Raw genomic sequence first — 16,423 nt, 5'->3', positions numbered from 1 at the left:
ACAGTAGACCCTGCCACATACAGTACCAGTCTGTACAGTAGACCCTGCCACATACAGTACCAGTCTGTACAGTAGACCCTGCCACATACAGTACCAGTCTGTACAGTAGACCCTGCCACATACAGTACCAGTCTGTACAGTAGACCCTGCCACATACAGTACCAGTCTGTACAGTAGACCCTGCCACATACAGTACCAGTCTGTACAGTAGACCCTGCCACATATAGTACCAGTCTGTACAGTAGACCCTGCCACATACAGTACCAGTCTGTACAGTAGACCATGCCACATACAGTACCAGTCTGTAACAGTAGACCCTGCCACATACAGTACCAGTCTGTAACAGTAGACCCTGCCACATACAGTACCCGTCTGTACAGTAGACCCTGCCACATACAGTACCAGTCTGTACAGTAGACCCTGCCACATACAGTACCAGTCTAAAGTTTTAGAATACCCACTCATTCCAGGGTTTTTATTTAATTTTAGTATTTTCTACATTGTTTAACACTTTTTTGGTTACTACATGATTCCATATGTGTTATTTTATAGTGTCGATGTCTTCACTATTATTCTACAATGTAGAAAATATTAATGACACACACACACACACACACACATAGACACGTATACAAACACAAGATAACATATGCACTATGCACACATGTACACATGAATATGGTGTTATAGATATGTGGTAGTAGACTGAGGACACACACTTAATATATTGTGAAATCTGTTATGAATGTATTGGACCCCCATAAATACAAATACATTTTATCAGGTTTTCTGCTTTGGCAGTCCTTATTTTTTTAATTACATTTTTAAAATTATGGGGCTACAGTGTCTCCTGACCCCTCCTGTCTCAGCCTCCAGTATTTATGCTGCAGGAGTTTATGTGTCGGTGGGCTAGGGTCAGTCTGTTATATCTGGAGTACTTCTCCTGTCTTATCCGGTGTCCTGTGTGAATTTAAGTATGCTCTCTCTAATTCTCTCTTTCTCTCTGTTTGGGGTTTTAGGCTGGGTTTCTGTACAGCACTTTGAGATATCAGTTGATGTACGAAGGGCTTTATAAATACATTTGATTTGATTATTATTATTTTTTTAAAAACATGAATGCAACGGTTTGTCAAAGTGTTATGTGTTCTACTTGTAGCCCTGCTTGCCTGAAAACAACATGTTAAAACACTTAATATAATGGCTGGACATGGAGATAAATGACAGTCAGATAAATGAAAAGCCCATTTCTGTTGGGGTTTTGGGACTGGGGGAGTTAACAGAGCTCATTTGTTCCAAAGGAAAATAGTCTGCCAAGTCCCAACCGACTAAACAGTCCAACGCGTGTTTGAACTGACCTCTGCTGGCTGAGAGGAGGCGTGGCAGCGGAGACTGGCTATCTGTTCATCCTTGTCTGCGTTGCTGGAGAGGAGTTTGGTTAGCTGGACCTCCAGAGCTGTCACCAGGGAGTCCCTCTCTTTCCTCCACTTCAGTAGGTCCTGCTCCTTCTCACTGAGCTGGGCCACCAGACCTTCCTACAGGGTAACAGACAGTGGTTTGCATTTACACAGGCAGCCCAATTCTGACCTTTTAAACCAATTATCTTTAACCAATTACAAAAGATCTGATCTGTGTAAATGCAGCCTTTGTAGGCTCTGTCTGTAGAGGGTATTGTAGCTTTTATTCCAAGGAAAACCTCCCCTAGGGGATCCCCAGACGTTTCACAATGTTGTTGAACTAGCTCACCTGATTCACCTTGTAAAGGGCTTGATGATTAGTTGAATCAGGTTTGATAACTGTGGAATTAGTTCATATGTGGAACGGCTGGGGGTCCCCGGGGGGGGGGGGGGGAAGAGTTGTTTTACCACTTGGGCTTGATGATTAATTGAATTAGGTTTGATAACTGTGGAATTAGTTCATATGTGGAACAGCTGGGGGGGGGGGGGGGGGGGGGGGAGTTGTTTTACCACTTGGGCTTGCTGCTTGGCGTGACGCTTACGGCCGTCTGCAAACTTCCTCATCTCCTGGTTCCTCTTATCCTCGGCCTCCTTGGCCAGCCGGATCAGAACCGTCTTCTCTTCGAGCCACTTCCTCTTGTCAGCTTGGTGTTTCTCAGTACACAGCTAGAAACACACGTGATTACTTATACTTGGAAGTACACTTACACGCACCGACTAATCCAAGGTAAAAAAAAAATTAACAGAGAAAATACACACTATCAACAACTACGTGTGTGACCCGTTTCAGGAAACTAGGCGTATGTCGCGACTTCATAGGAGAGTGAAGTTCATCTTTCAAAGCAGAATTGCTTTTTCGTTGTTCCTCAAAAATGCAGTTTATGATATACCATTTTGTAGCTCTGAATCTCTACTTTTATCCAATGTAATTAAAAAAAATAAAAAAAAACACTATTTCAAATTTGGCTACATAAGACCAAATCCAGGTGGTGAGTCACATATTGAGATGTCCACCTTCAAGGTCACTTGAGCCTGAACTGCTTCCTGTATGGCTAGCTTGGCCTCGTCCGATTGGCTGTCTCTCAGGGCTCCAGTGTCTTTCCCGCTGTCTTGGTAACGTAACAGTCCTTTCAGTTTATCCACCTCTGTGGGGGGGGGACGACAAAAAAAACAACAACACCACTTGAGTACTATCACCATGTTCAGTTGTACTTACCATTCTATGTTTTGTATATACCGAGTATCAGAACATTAGGAACACCTTCCTAATATTGAGTTGCACCCCCTTCCTTTGGCTGTGAGAAGAGCCTCAATACATTCAAGACAATGTCAATCTCAGTCGAGCCCAGCGCCGACGGCATTCAGATCTGGGGTGAAATATTATTTAGAGTACTTCAAATACATTGACACGCATATTTACAGTGCATTGGAAAAGTATTCAGACCCCTTCCCCCTTTTTCCACATTTTGTTACGTTATAGCCTTACTCTAAAATGGATTAAAGAAATAAATGTTCCTCATCAATCTAATCTACACACAATACCTCATCATGACAAACCGAAAAACGATTTAGATTTTTTTTTGCAAATTCATTAAGAAAAAAGAAGAAATGCCTTATTGACATAAGTATTCAGACCATTTGCAATGAGACTCGAAATTGAACTCAAGAGTGCATCCTGTTTCCATTGATGGTCCTTGAGATGTTTCTACAACTGTGATTGGAGTGCACCTGTGGTAAATTAAATTGATTGGACATTATTTGGAAATGCACACACCTGTCTATATAAGGTCCCACAGTTGACAGTGCATGTCAGTGCAAAAAAAACAAGCCATGAGGTTGAAGGAATTGTCCTTAGAGCTCCGAGACAGGATTGTGTCGAGGCACAGATTTGGGGAAAGGTAGCAAACAATTTCTGCAGCATTGAAGGTCCCCAAGAACACAGTGGTCACTCTGACAGAGCTCCAGAGTTCCTCGGTGGAGATGCCAGAAGGACAACCATCTCTGCAGCACTCCACCAATCAGGCCTTTATGGTAGAGGTCAGATGGAATTCACTCCTCAGTAAAAGGCACATGACAGCCCACTTGGAGTTTGCCAAAAAGCACCTAAAGGACTCTCAGACCATGAGAAACAAGATTCTCTGGTCTGATGAAACCAAGATTTAACTCTGTGACCTGAATGCCAAGCGTCACGTCTGGCGGAAACCTGGCACCCTCCCTACGGTGAAGCATGGTGGTGGCAGCATCATGCTGTGGGGATGTTTTTCAGCGGCAGACACCATCATAGCACTGAGACTGCACTCGTGAAGGTGGTAAATTACCAAGGCTCTGCATCTGCCCTCGTGCTCCTAGACCTTAGTGCTGCTTTTGATACCATCGATCACCACATTCTTTTGGAGAGATTGGAAACCCAAATTGGTCTACACGGACAAGTTCTGGCCTGGTTCTGACAAATCAACTGTAAATTTCAGTGTTCCTCAAGGTTCCGTTTTAGGATCTCTCTCTCTCTCAGCCCTAGGACCATGCCTCAGGACCACCTGGCCGGATGACTCATTGCTGTCCCCAGTCCACCTGGTCATGCTGCTGCTCCAGCTTCAATTGTTCTTCCTGCGGCTATGGAACCCTGACCTGTTCACAGGATGTGCTACCTTGTCCCAGACCTGCTGATTTGGACTCTAACGCACCTACTGTCTCTAACTCTGAATGATCGGCTATGAAAAGCTAACTAATAAATAAACTTAAAACACCAAATATACACCATAATGGAAAACTACATCTTGAAATAATCCCACCTTCAACGAGGGCGTCAATCTCATCCAGTTTGGCCTCTAACACCAGCTCCTGTTGGGTCTGGGTATCCTCCTGTTCAATCAGAGCCAGACGCATGTCCTCCATCATACGCTCCTTAGCCTGAAGGTCTGGGGAAGCACAATGAACCCCATGAATACACGACAGAGATAAGAGCAGCCTAACCCCATGAATACAAGACAGAGATACATTTTGTGTCTCCTGAGTGGCGCAGCGGTCTAAGGAACTGCATCTCAATGCAAGAGGCGTCACTACAGACACCCTGGTTCAAATTCAGGATGTATTACAACCGGCCGTGATTGGGAGTCCCATAGGGTGGCGCACAATTGGCTCAGCGTCGTCCGGGTTTGACCGGGGTAGGCCGTCATTGTAAATAAGAATTTGTTCTTAGCTGAATTGCCTAGTTAAATAAAAGGTTACATTTAAATTAAAAATAGAGAAGAGCAGCCCAACTCCATGATTACAGGACAGAGAGAAGAGCAGCCCAACTCCATGATTACAGGACAGAGAGAAGAGCAGCCTAACTCCATGATTACAGGACAGAGAGAAGAGCAGCCTAACTCCATGATTACAGGACAGAGAGAAGAGCAGCCCAACTCCATGATTACAGGACAGAGAGAAGAGCAGCCCAACTCTATGATTACAGGACAGAGAGAAGAGCAGCCCGTATTAGACTATACATTCTCATTATGGGGGAGTCTAGTATTAGATTACACATTCTCAGTATGTTTGAGTATTGTATTAGATTATACATTCTCAGTACGGGGTGAGTCTAGTATTAGATTATACATTCTCAGTATGGGTGAGTCTAGTATTAGATTATACATTCTCAGTATGGGGTGAGTCTAGTATTAGATTATACATTCTCAGTATGGGGTGAGTCTAGTATTAGATTATACATTCTCAGTATGGGTGAGTCTAGTATTAGATTCTACATTCTCAGTATGGGTGAGTCTAGTATTAGATTCTACATTCTCAGTATGGGGGGAGTCTAGTATTAGATTCTACATTCTCAGTATTTTTGAGTCCAGTATTAGATTACACATTCTCAGTATGGGGGAGTCTAGTATTAGATTCTACATTCTCAGTATGGGGGGAGCCTAGTATTAGATTTCACATTCTCAGTATGGGGGAGCCTAGTATTAGATTTCACATTCTCAGTATGGGGGAGTCTAGTATTAGATTTCACATTCTCAGTATGGGGGAGTCTAGTATTAGATTACACATTCTCATTATGGGTGAGTCTAGTATTAGATTATACATTCTCAGTATGGGTGAGTCTAGTATTAGATTATACATTCTCAGTATGGGGGAGTCTAGTATTAGATTACACATTCTCAGTATGGGTGAGTCTAGTATTAGATTATACATTCTCAGTATGGGGGAGTCTAGTATTAGATTATACATTCTCAGTATGGGGGAGTCTAGTATTAGATTATACATTCTCAGTATGGGGTGAGTCTAGTATTAGATTATACATTCTCAGTATGGGGGAGTCTAGTATTAGATTATACATTCTCAGTATGGGGGAGTCTAGTATTAGATTATACATTCTCAGTATGGGGGAGTCTAGTATTAGATTATACATTCTCAGTATGGGGGAGTCTAGTATTAGATTATAAATTCTCAGTATGGGGGAGTCTAGTATTAGATTACACATTCTCAGTATGGGGGGAGTCTAGTATTAGATTATACATTCTCAGTATGGGGGAGTCTAGTATTAGATTATACATTCTCAGTATGGGGGAGTATTAGATTACACATTCTCAGTATGGGGGAGTCTAGTATTAGATTACACATTCTCAGTGTGGGAGGAGTCTAGTATTAGATGATACATTCTCAGTGTGGGAGGAGTCTAGTATTAGATGATACATTCTCAGTGTGGGAGGAGTCTAGTATTAGATGATACATTCTCAGTGTGGGAGGAGTCTAGTATTAGATTATACATTCTCAGTGTGGGAGGAGTCTAGTATTAGATTATACATTCTCAGTATGGGGGAGTCTAGTATTAGATTATACATTCTCAGTGTGGGAGGAGTCTAGTATTAGATTACACATTCTCAGTGTGGGAGGAGTCTAGTATTAGATTATACATTCTCAGTGTAGGAGGAGTCTAGTATTAGATTATACATTCTCAGAATGGGGTGAGTCTAGTATTAGATTATACATTCTCAGTGTGGGAGGAGTCTAGTATTAGAGTATACATTCTCAGTGTGGGAGGAGTCTAGTATTAGATGATACATTCTCAGTGTGGGAGGAGTCTAGTATTAGATTATACATTCTCAGTGTGGGAGGAGTCTAGTATTAGATTATACATTCTCAGTGTGGGAGGAGTCTAGTATTAGATTACACATTCTCAGTGTAGGAGGAGTCTAGTATTAGATTATACATTCTCAGAATGGGGTGAGTCTAGTATTAGATTATACATTCTCAGTGTGGGAGGAGTCTAGTATTAGAGTATACATTCTCAGTGTGGGAGGAGTCTAGTATTAGATTATACATTCTCAGTGTGGGAGGAGTCTAGTATTAGATTATACATTCTCAGTGTAGGAGGAGTCTAGTATTAGATGATACATTCTCAGTGTGGGAGGAGTCTAGTATTAGAGTATACATTCTCAGTGTGGGAGGAGTCTAGTATTAGATGATACATTCTCAGTGTGGGAGGAGTCTAGTATTAGAGTATACATTCTCAGCGTGGGAGGAGTCTAGTATTAGATGATACATTCTCAGTGTGGGAGGAGTCTAGTATGTTGATATGTGTTGCTTACTGCATACATTTGAACCAAACAGTATGTAGGACAATAAATACACAGTATGTCATTTTACTAAGTAGTAGGCAAGAACACAGCCTATGTATGGCACACAGAAATACAGAGCAGAACAGTACGGATCAACAGGCTTTATATGTACCTTTACAGGCGTTCGGATTGAGCTTGAGGTTCTCGTCAGCAGACTGTTCCCGGAAAGAGAAAGATCAAACTCCGGTCAACAACAAGGACACATTTAAAGTAAAACAACCGAGATTTAAACAACATACCGTTTTCAGTTGCTGTATGGTCCTGTCTTTATTAGCCAGGTCTGCCTGCTGCCGTTTCTTCACTTTCTCCAAGTCCTGCAGTTTAAGTTTGAGAGATTTCGCCTCTTCTCGCATGGAGATGATCTTGGGTAGGAAAACAAAAGGGCCGATATGTTATTAATAGTGATTGAAACGTTATTAATAGTGATTCATATATTATTATAGGGAGATAAATTAGTATAGTGGTTCATACATTATGAATAGTGATTCATACATTATGAATAGTGATTCATACGTTATTAATAGTGATTCATATGTTATTATAGTGATTCATATATTATTATAGGGAGAGATAAGTTAGTATAGTGGTTCATACATTATTAATAGTGATTCATACGTTATTAGTGAATCATACTTTATTATTAGTGATTCATACGTTAGTGATTCATACGTTATTATAGTGATTTATACATTTTAAAAAGTGATTCATACATTATTAGTAGTGAGTCATACATTATTAATAGTTATTCATACATTAGTGATTCATACGTTATTAGTAGTGATTCATACATTATTAGTAGTGATTCATACATTATTAGTAGTGAGTCATACATTATTAATAGTGATTCATACATTATTAGTAGTGAGTCATACATTATTAATAGTGATTCATACATTATTAGTAGTGAGTCCTACATTATTAGTAGTGAGTCATACATTATTAATAGTGATTCATACATTATTAGTAGTGAGTCATACATTATTAGTAGTGAGTCATACATTATTAATAGTGATTCATACATTATGAATAGTGATTCATACGTTACAAATAGTGATTCATATGTTAATAGTGATCCATACGTTATTATAGTGGTTCATACGTTATTAATAGAGGTTCATATGTTATAGTTATTAATAGTGATTCACATGTTTTGAATGGTGATTCATACGTTATTAGTGATTCATACGTTTTTAAAAAGTGGTTCATACGTTAGTGATTCATACGTTATTATAGTGATTCATACGTTTTGAATGGTGATTCATACGTTATTAGTGATTCATATGTTTTTAAAAAGTGGTTCATACGTTAGTGATTCATACGTTATTATAGTGATTCATACGTTTTGAATGGTGATTCATACGTTATTAGTGATTCATACGTTTTTAAAAAGTGGTTCATACGTTAGTGATTCATACGTTATTATAGTGATTCATACGTTTTGAATGGTGATTCATACGTTATTATAGTGATTCATACATTATTAATAGTGATTCATACGTTAGTGATTGAAACGTTATTAGTGATTCATACGTTAGTGATTCATACGTTATTAATAGTGATTCATACCTTATTAATAGTGATTCATACGTTATTAATAGTGATTCATACATTATTAATAGTGATTGATGCTATTAGTGATTGTAATTATGGACCTACTATGATAGTATCTGTTGCATAAATAAAGATCAAATCAGATTTTACCTCTATTTGAACTTGCTGGATCTGTTTTTTAGAGTCGGACAGCTTCTCTTTGAGATCAGAAGTGTGGTCGTCTTTCCTGTCAAGGTCCAGGCTCAAACTCTTCACTTTGTCGGAGTCAAGTTTAGCCGTCTCCTTCAATCTGTGGTCATGAACACGAGAGGTAAACTCAAACAGCAGCTACATTAGAGAGGTTTTACCAGTAAGGAGGAGCAGGGGAAAGGAAGAAACATTTAGGCCAATCCCAAATCGTCCCCTGTGCACTACGCACTCGTGGAGATATGAGAGGACAAGCGTAATCAATCTTGTAATAGCTACACCTTGCTCCCTGATAGGCTAGGCAGAAGTTTCACCATATTGCTTATACCAATCCAATCCTCTCGGATTGCCACACGTGCATAGGGCGTAGGTTATGATTTGGGATTGGCACGTAGGCCTCCCCAGTAGCCAGAGTGAAAGGTACCAGCCAGCCCACTAACCTGGTGATGACCCGCTCTCTCCTCTCCAGCTCAGCGTTCTTCTGAGTGATGGCCTCTTCAGCCACAGCCAGCAACTCCCGCCTCCTCTCCACCTCCCTCTTACGAGCCTCCTGCACCGTAGCGGTCTCCTCATCCTCCCGCGCCTCCCTCAGGCTCCTCTGCAGGCCTGACACCTGCGCCTCCTTCTCAAACAGCATCTTCTCCAACTCTGCCACTCTCTCCGTTTGGGACATGAGCTCGTCGTTATACGACTGGGACACGGTTACGACCGCCTCCCTCTCCGTTTGGTGGGTGCACTGCTTCTCCTCCAGTGCAGCCATCTTTCCCTTCAAGGTCACGACCTCAGCTACAGAGTTCTCGCTGTGGTCCATGGCTTTAGCCTCCATTTCTGGCCTTTTCTCACTCTCCTCTAGGGTCTTTGGGAATTCTCTTTTCTGTTCCGTCAGCTTGTCTCGGAGAAGCCCACTGTCCCTTTGTACCTCCACCAGCTCCCTGTGCAATCTGTCCATCTCCTCCTCTCCTCTCCCCAGGAACCCTAACAAAGACATGGACACTTGTTGAATTATCTTTGAAGGTGACGCAAAGCTTCTGAGGTATGGCGGGGATTTTATTTTATGCTGACTTGATGCTCAGTGTCAAACTAAATTTAGTGTGCTCCTTAAAGCATTAGCCAGTGGAATGAGATTAGGACAGTTTGTTAAATAGCAAAACAACTGGACACGTTGCAATTTTGGTCAGCAGACAATGTGAATAAAAATAAATGAGTCTTTTAATAACCATGTCAATATAGTGAGTGTCTAGTTAGTGAAGACCATTTCCCAGGATATGAAGTGGTGTCTCTCCACCAATGAGACAACAATAAGGCCTACCAATGCTATACAACGTTTGGAAAATATCTGAGCACAGCAACAACAACAAAAACTTTATTTATAATCAAAATCATACAGAATACAACCACTTAAAAAACATCAAGCCAGAAATGGGGAACACATACATGGATACATAGGAAAAACATGATGAAAAGCGCTCCGGTGTCTGAGACTTTGGGCAGCATTAGTTCTTGAGCGCAGACAGTCGCCTCTTTAAGCGGATGTTCCTGCGACCTTTGGCTGTGTTCTCTCTACCCCCTGCTCTCAACCCAACAAACGGTGGGAGGGGCTTCCCGGCCGTGCTCGGAGCCCACCCTGTACCTTTCTTGCTGGGTGGCTGGTCCTCCAGGTTGGCCTGGAGGTCCACCAGCCGTTTGCGGCTCTCTGCGCGAGAGCTGGGCCTTTCCCCTCTGGAGCAAGAGCAGCTGCTCTTCAGTTGCAGGATCTCATTTTTTATGCCGTCAAATGTAGCCTTCTGCCAAAGAAAAACCCAACAAATGTTAAAGACGTCAAGCATGGCCTACTCAAGCTGGAATAAAAATGTTTTATATAAAAAATATTTTTTTTAAAAAATCACATTTTGGATATGAACATTTATAATGTGACATAAGGATGGGAAATAAGCACCAGTTCAGTATAAATGGGAGATGTAAAGGAGAAATACTAAGTATGAAAACAGGCGGCTGTCCAATAGTTAGTCAGATCTAAGCGCCACTTTAAAAAACATCTACATACATTCTTGATGGTGGCTTGGACCTGTTGGTCTACGGTGTTCTGAAGCGCGGTGATCATCTCATCCTTCTCGTGACACATCTCCAGGAAGTAGGAGAATTTCAGCTCCTGAGACTCAAGAGTCTAAAAAAGGTTTGTCAGAACTACTCTGTTAACCGCGAACTAAAACCTAGCGGAATCTGGTTTTTATGTAGAACAGACAACCCAAAACAATAAGTCCCCATTGCTGGAAAAGAACCAAAAAACAAAATGGCACAATACCTTTCTAGCCTCTTCAAGCTGTTCGTTCGATTGCCGCGTTTGTTTGCAACAATATTCTAGTTCTGAAATTGAACAGAAGACACCGACTACTCAACCCAAGGGAAACATTGTGTGCGTTCCTTCACAGCCACTGTTATGGGATTAATCAAACCCATCCGGAGCAGTAGTTGATCGTGAAGACAGGTGATTAACAGGTTATCGCTGAAAGAGATACAGCGTATATGAAAGGCATAGGCTACACCAGTGTTTCATAATACTGTTCCCGAGGGAAACAAAAGGGGCGTCACATTTTAGTTCTTGCCTTAGCATGACACACCACATTCAAACAGTCAACTGCTCAAGCCTTTGCTTATGGTGCGTTCTTAACCAAGTGGGAAAGTGGTTAATGATCTGAACTTGTTGAAAGCCGATTGGCTAAATGGCCAAAATGCTGCGTCAACCATCAACTAAACTTACAGCGATCATGTTAATAAACAAATTAGAGTTAAAGCTAACTTTAAAAAAAAAAATGTTTTACAAATGTTTCGTTGTTGCATTTAAAAATGCTGTTACCAAGGTAATTTTCTTAGTAGGTGATGTCAGAGGTCAGCATGTGTGAGAAGACAGAGCTCAGGGATGAATCATAGTTTCCCCACTAGGTGTTACCAGTTGGAGGGCCATTCAAGTGGATTTTCCCCCCAAGTTGTATGTGATAAATACCACCGTCCCACTTGGCTATGAACACGGCTTTATTGTAAATAGGTGTAATGCTTGGGCAATTTTTTTTTTAATGTGAATCCTTGTGGGTCCCGACGACCACGATGAAACACTGGGCTATAAAAAATAAAAAAAAAATACATTTTTAAAACAACTGGTTGTCAGTTGGCTACCATTGGTTTTGACAGTGAGCTGCTCCTGGGCTTGGTTCAGCAGCACCGAGAGATCATCCACTCTCTTTTCCAGATTGGAGATGGTTTCGCCACTGGGTTGGGTGACCACCAGACACGTCTTGGCCTCCAAAGCCGCCTTCTTTATGCCCGCCAGGTCACTGCACATGGAGTCAAACATCTTTCCCAATGGCGAGCTGTCCTCCTACAACAGAGAAGACATATTTGAGTCATTTTGGAGATGCTATTATCCAGAGACACTTACAATTAGTGCATTCATCTTAAGATAGCTAGGTGAGACAAGCACATATCGCTCTCATAGTGAATACATTATTTCTCAATAAAGTAGCCATCAGCAAAGACAGCACTAGTAAGAAAAGACAAGTTAGTTTTTTTTTTTTTTGTCACCGCAGTTTGAACACCAAGGTAAAGGACGAGAGACATGGCTACATCATGAAGGTTGACACTGTTAATGTCCAACACATCTAGGCAGGATGCATTACTGTGGCTCGCTCTACTCTGTCCAACTCCTCTTGACTGGTGTTAATGTTCCCAAGATTTCTCAGGATCTCTAGACGCTTCTCTGCTCTCTCCTCGACATTCTTCTCCTCTTTGGCCAGACGCTCCCTGTAAGACACAGATGCATAGATATATTTTTTTAACCTTTATTTAACTAGGCAAGTCAGTTAAGAACAAATTCTTATTTTCAATGACGGCCTAGGAACAGTGGGGTTAACTGCCTTGTTCAGGGGGAGAATGACAGATTTGTACCTTGTCAGCTCAGTTACAAGTCCAACACTAACCACTAGGCTAACTGCCACCCCAAATATTATAGCTAGATCTTATTCAGTTATGTATCAAAATACATAAAAAACATTTACCTTTAAAAAGCTACTATGTAAAGTGTTGAGTACCTCAGTTGGTAGAAAAATACTCAAACCAACCATTTTTTTTTTAAGCAACCAAAACCAAAAATAAATGACTGAAATAAGGCACAGAAGGGCTCACTTGTAATCGGTCTGCATTTCAGAGAAGAACTCCGAGAACTCCTTGGTGACCTCGTCACGGATACGGGATTCCAAAGCAATGTTTTCAGACCTCTCTTTCTGGAGCTGTTCCCGGAGCTCCGTCAACTGGAGGAGCTGGCTCTGAAGGGTTGACAGACATTTACCTCTTGTGGACAGACGTCATTGAGCATTACGTGACACTTTAGTTCTAGGTTAACCGGAGATGAATTTGATATTAATTAGGGCCCCAGAGTTTTGACCATTTCACCCGATGAGTGAAACTCTGGTCCATTTACTATTAACAGGGCTAAATCTTCCCCAAATGTCTCAATCAAATCAGGGCCTGGAAATGTAGTTTACTTTTAGCATTGGTGAGCCAATTGGAATTTCTGTGTAAGAAGCAAATAAAAATAGCCACAGAAGTAGTTGGGGGAGAGACTTACCTCATAAGTGTCTTTATTGATGAGAACCTTTTCATCATCGTCCACTTCCTGCATGGTCTCCATCACGCTCTCCTCTTCCTCTTCTGTGTCGTCATGCTCCTGAACGTCCTCCAGACTGGTCTCCCAGCCAACCAGGGAGCTCCTTCTCTTCTGACCCAACAGGTACTTCCTGTCTGCGTTGTTGATGATCATGGACAGTTCCCGGGCCGACCTTTTGGTGGCGAGGTGGGGGACGGTCTTGGTGGTCAGCACCACCACCTTCTGAGCCACGGCGGAGAACTTTAGCACGTTGAGCGTCTCGTCGTACATGGAGGCACACTGGTTGACGTTGACTATCATGCAGGCTTTGCCCCGGCCACAGAAGAAGCCCTGAAGGTAGTGGGTCAGCTTGCTCTCCCTGAAGGGGACGTGCTGTGGTAGCCTAGCAACAAGGGTTTGATTGATTGATTACATTTGTCAGTGACAAAAATGTAAATAATAATATGGTCTATACATCCAGTACATCGAAAAACATGACTGGCAGAATAAGAAGTCTGACTTATTTCCACTGTGGTCCTCATCAGGTCAGAACATTAACAATTCCAAGCTACAGATTTGTAAACCCCCCCCCCCACTTTGAAAAATGTATAATTCCATAACCATCAAATATTTTTTCTGAAAGCAGACATTCAAGGCTCACTTGGATTGCTGGCTTTGCCGTAACGTGTTGATACACTTGCCCAGTGTCATCAGGGAAGTGTTGATGTTTCCAGCCTCTTTCAAACGCTCCCCTTTATTCTGAGTTTTAGCGCACCTCTCAGACCCAGCCAGGTCACACAAGGACAGCCTGAACATAAGCAAACCCTGCCTTAATATATATACACACACACACACACACACGTACTGCATAGGGCTTCTAAGGATATCGTTTTTGTCCAAATGAATAAAAAAAATATGCATTTCACTTACTCGCTGATCGAGATAACACGAGGAATCCTAGCATCTTCCATCCGCAGGATACGAACAGAAAATATGCTGTGGCTGAGCATAGGAACAGATCTCTATAAGAGCACAGCGGTCAAGCTACTGTGTGAACTTGGCTCATGCAAGTTCGTACCAGCCCCCCCAAAAAAAGAAAGACTGGAATAATTTTAAAAAAAGGGAAATGATTGACGTGCTTAATAATCACCTCCGGCTCGAGAGGAGGTTGAGCTTTGTGCTGGCGAAGCTCTGGTTCTTCTTCCCTAGCTTCATTACCTTGTAGGCTTCCTCCGCATTGTTCACCTGTATCCACTTCAGATCTGAAAAAAATCACACACAGGAACATTTGGTCATCTCCGGTTCAGTCGGTAGAGCGTGGTGCTTTACAACGACAAGACTGTGGGTTCGATACCTGGGACCAACCGGACGTCAAACACACGCCTGACTAAGTCTCACTGGATAAATATTTTTAAAAAAGACTAAAAAGTCAAATGTGACACAATCTGCAGTCGTTACCTTTCACAAAGGAGTTGCCTTTGACATCCTGCGACAGCCGCAGCGTGGTTCTCTTCTGGGCTCCGATCGGAACGGACTCCAGCAGGTCGTGAATGTTCTCGTTGTAGATTTCACAGAAGGACACCCAGACGGAGAACTTGGTGTGTGCTTCAACAACCAGACTGAAACGTTGTTCCGTCACAGTCCCCTCGATGTCACTCGGTGTGGACCCTGTCAGAGAAACAAGTGGTGGTGTTAACCTGTTTACAAACCTCTGGTTGGATAGAAGTCTATTGTAAATGGCCTAATGATACGACAAAGTATCGGAGAGATGGACATGTGACAATCATGTCTAAATGCAGGACAGGACTATGCATCGTGGAACGATAACATAAATAATTTGGTCTCATGTCAATTATTTATTTATTTATCTGTTATTTTACCAGGTAAGTTGACTGAGAACACATTCATTTGCAGCAACGACCTGGGGAATAGTTACAGGGGAGAGGAGGGGGGATGAATGAACCAATTGTAAACTGGGGATTATTAGGTGACCATAATGGTTTGATGGCCAGATTGGGAATTTAGCCAGGACACCAGGGGTTAACACCCCTACTCATACAATACGTGCCATGGGATATTTTAATGACCGCAGAGAGTCAGGACACCTGTTTAATGTTTCGGCCGAAAGACAGCACCCTACACAGGGAGCATGGTGTTTACAACGCAGGTGTCTCTACGGCAACCTTTTAAAAAATAAATAAATTAAAAGGAGCCAGTGTGCGACCAAGTTGATAAACATAAGAGTGCACAAAAAAAATGTAGGATCACAATGAAAAATATTTGGAAGTAATAAAGTTAGCATCCTTTAGCACTAGTGCTAAATAAAAATACAGATTGCATAGCAAAATATTTAGGCGCATGTGTGAGTAAAATTATCACAACGTAGAACCCTGCAATGCCAGGATAGTGGGTTCAATTCCCAGGACCGACCAACTGGCCAGGTCGCAGTTGTAAATGAGAACTTGTTCTCAACTAGCCTACCTGGTTAAATAAAGGTGAAATAAAAATAAATAAATAAGTAAAAATGTATGAACTCTTGACTAAGTCGCTTTGGATAAAAAGCATCTGCTGAATAGCATATAAAATAATACATTTCCTTGCCTTCCAAGGTTGTCTTGTTGGTGAAGCTTTTCTGGTTATCACTCTATGGGAGAAGAGCAATAAGGGACATCATTTAATATAAATGACTAGAAACAAAGAACAACCTGTTGAGAAATGCAATGGCTTTTATCAGGTCAATGAACCAACCCAGTACCTCCTTGAGGAGCCTGAAGAGGTTTCTCTTGTTAGTGGCCTCTTCACTCTGCTGGTCTTTAGTGAGCCTGATGAACTCTCTGCATCGCTGTGGCTTGATAGTCATCTGGTCGTAAACACGCCCCTCAATGCTGTTGAAGATGACATTCAAAGACCTGGGGAGGATCCCTCCATTGGCCTCTGGACCTAAAAAAAACCAACAGGTGTTGAGGATCTCTTAATTTCTCAACCTCTTTGTC

The 16,423-nt window shown here is 41.8% G+C and overlaps 1 protein-coding gene across 15 annotated transcripts in view; it reads right to left on the bottom strand.

The window, feature by feature from the left end:
• kif20ba (kinesin family member 20Ba) overlaps positions 1 to 16,423 on the bottom strand; it is a 39,715-nt gene that overhangs the window by 20,507 nt on the left and 2,785 nt on the right. For 9 of the 15 annotated variants that reach the window (XM_090201833.1, XM_090201820.1, XM_090201819.1 and 6 more), the window contains exons 5-25: positions 16,186 to 16,370; positions 16,032 to 16,074; positions 14,889 to 15,098; positions 14,581 to 14,692; positions 14,361 to 14,432; positions 14,092 to 14,238; positions 13,413 to 13,833; positions 12,971 to 13,110; positions 12,466 to 12,589; positions 11,966 to 12,167; positions 11,097 to 11,158; positions 10,839 to 10,958; positions 10,425 to 10,578; positions 9,235 to 9,769; positions 8,759 to 8,897; positions 7,298 to 7,419; positions 7,170 to 7,219; positions 4,244 to 4,369; positions 2,469 to 2,599; positions 1,965 to 2,120; positions 1,356 to 1,532 (exon numbers count right to left, since the gene is read on the bottom strand). In XM_090201833.1, coding sequence (XP_090057959.1) covers positions 1,356 to 1,532; positions 1,965 to 2,120; positions 2,469 to 2,599; positions 4,244 to 4,369; positions 7,170 to 7,219; positions 7,298 to 7,419; positions 8,759 to 8,897; positions 9,235 to 9,769; positions 10,425 to 10,578; positions 10,839 to 10,958; positions 11,097 to 11,158; positions 11,966 to 12,167; positions 12,466 to 12,589; positions 12,971 to 13,110; positions 13,413 to 13,833; positions 14,092 to 14,238; positions 14,361 to 14,432; positions 14,581 to 14,692; positions 14,889 to 15,098; positions 16,032 to 16,074; positions 16,186 to 16,370 — 3,428 coding nt within the window. Of the gene's footprint in view, positions 1 to 1,355; positions 1,533 to 1,964; positions 2,121 to 2,468; positions 2,600 to 4,243; positions 4,370 to 7,169; positions 7,220 to 7,296; positions 7,420 to 8,758; positions 8,898 to 9,234; positions 9,770 to 10,424; positions 10,579 to 10,838; positions 10,959 to 11,096; positions 11,159 to 11,965; positions 12,168 to 12,465; positions 12,590 to 12,970; positions 13,111 to 13,412; positions 13,834 to 14,091; positions 14,239 to 14,360; positions 14,433 to 14,580; positions 14,693 to 14,888; positions 15,099 to 16,031; positions 16,075 to 16,185; positions 16,371 to 16,423 lie in introns of all 15 variants that reach the window. The other 6 variants (XM_090201825.1, XM_090201827.1, XM_090201826.1 and 3 more) reach the window with 1 other exon arrangement.

This window comes from Oncorhynchus mykiss, chromosome 16 (assembly GCF_057628025.1).
Source record: "Oncorhynchus mykiss isolate SJ-2025 chromosome 16, ASM5762802v1, whole genome shotgun sequence".
NCBI classification, from domain to species: domain Eukaryota; kingdom Metazoa; phylum Chordata; class Actinopteri; order Salmoniformes; family Salmonidae; genus Oncorhynchus; species Oncorhynchus mykiss.
Note: the sequence above shows the minus strand (reverse complement) of the source record. Positions and strands in the feature narration are given on the sequence as shown.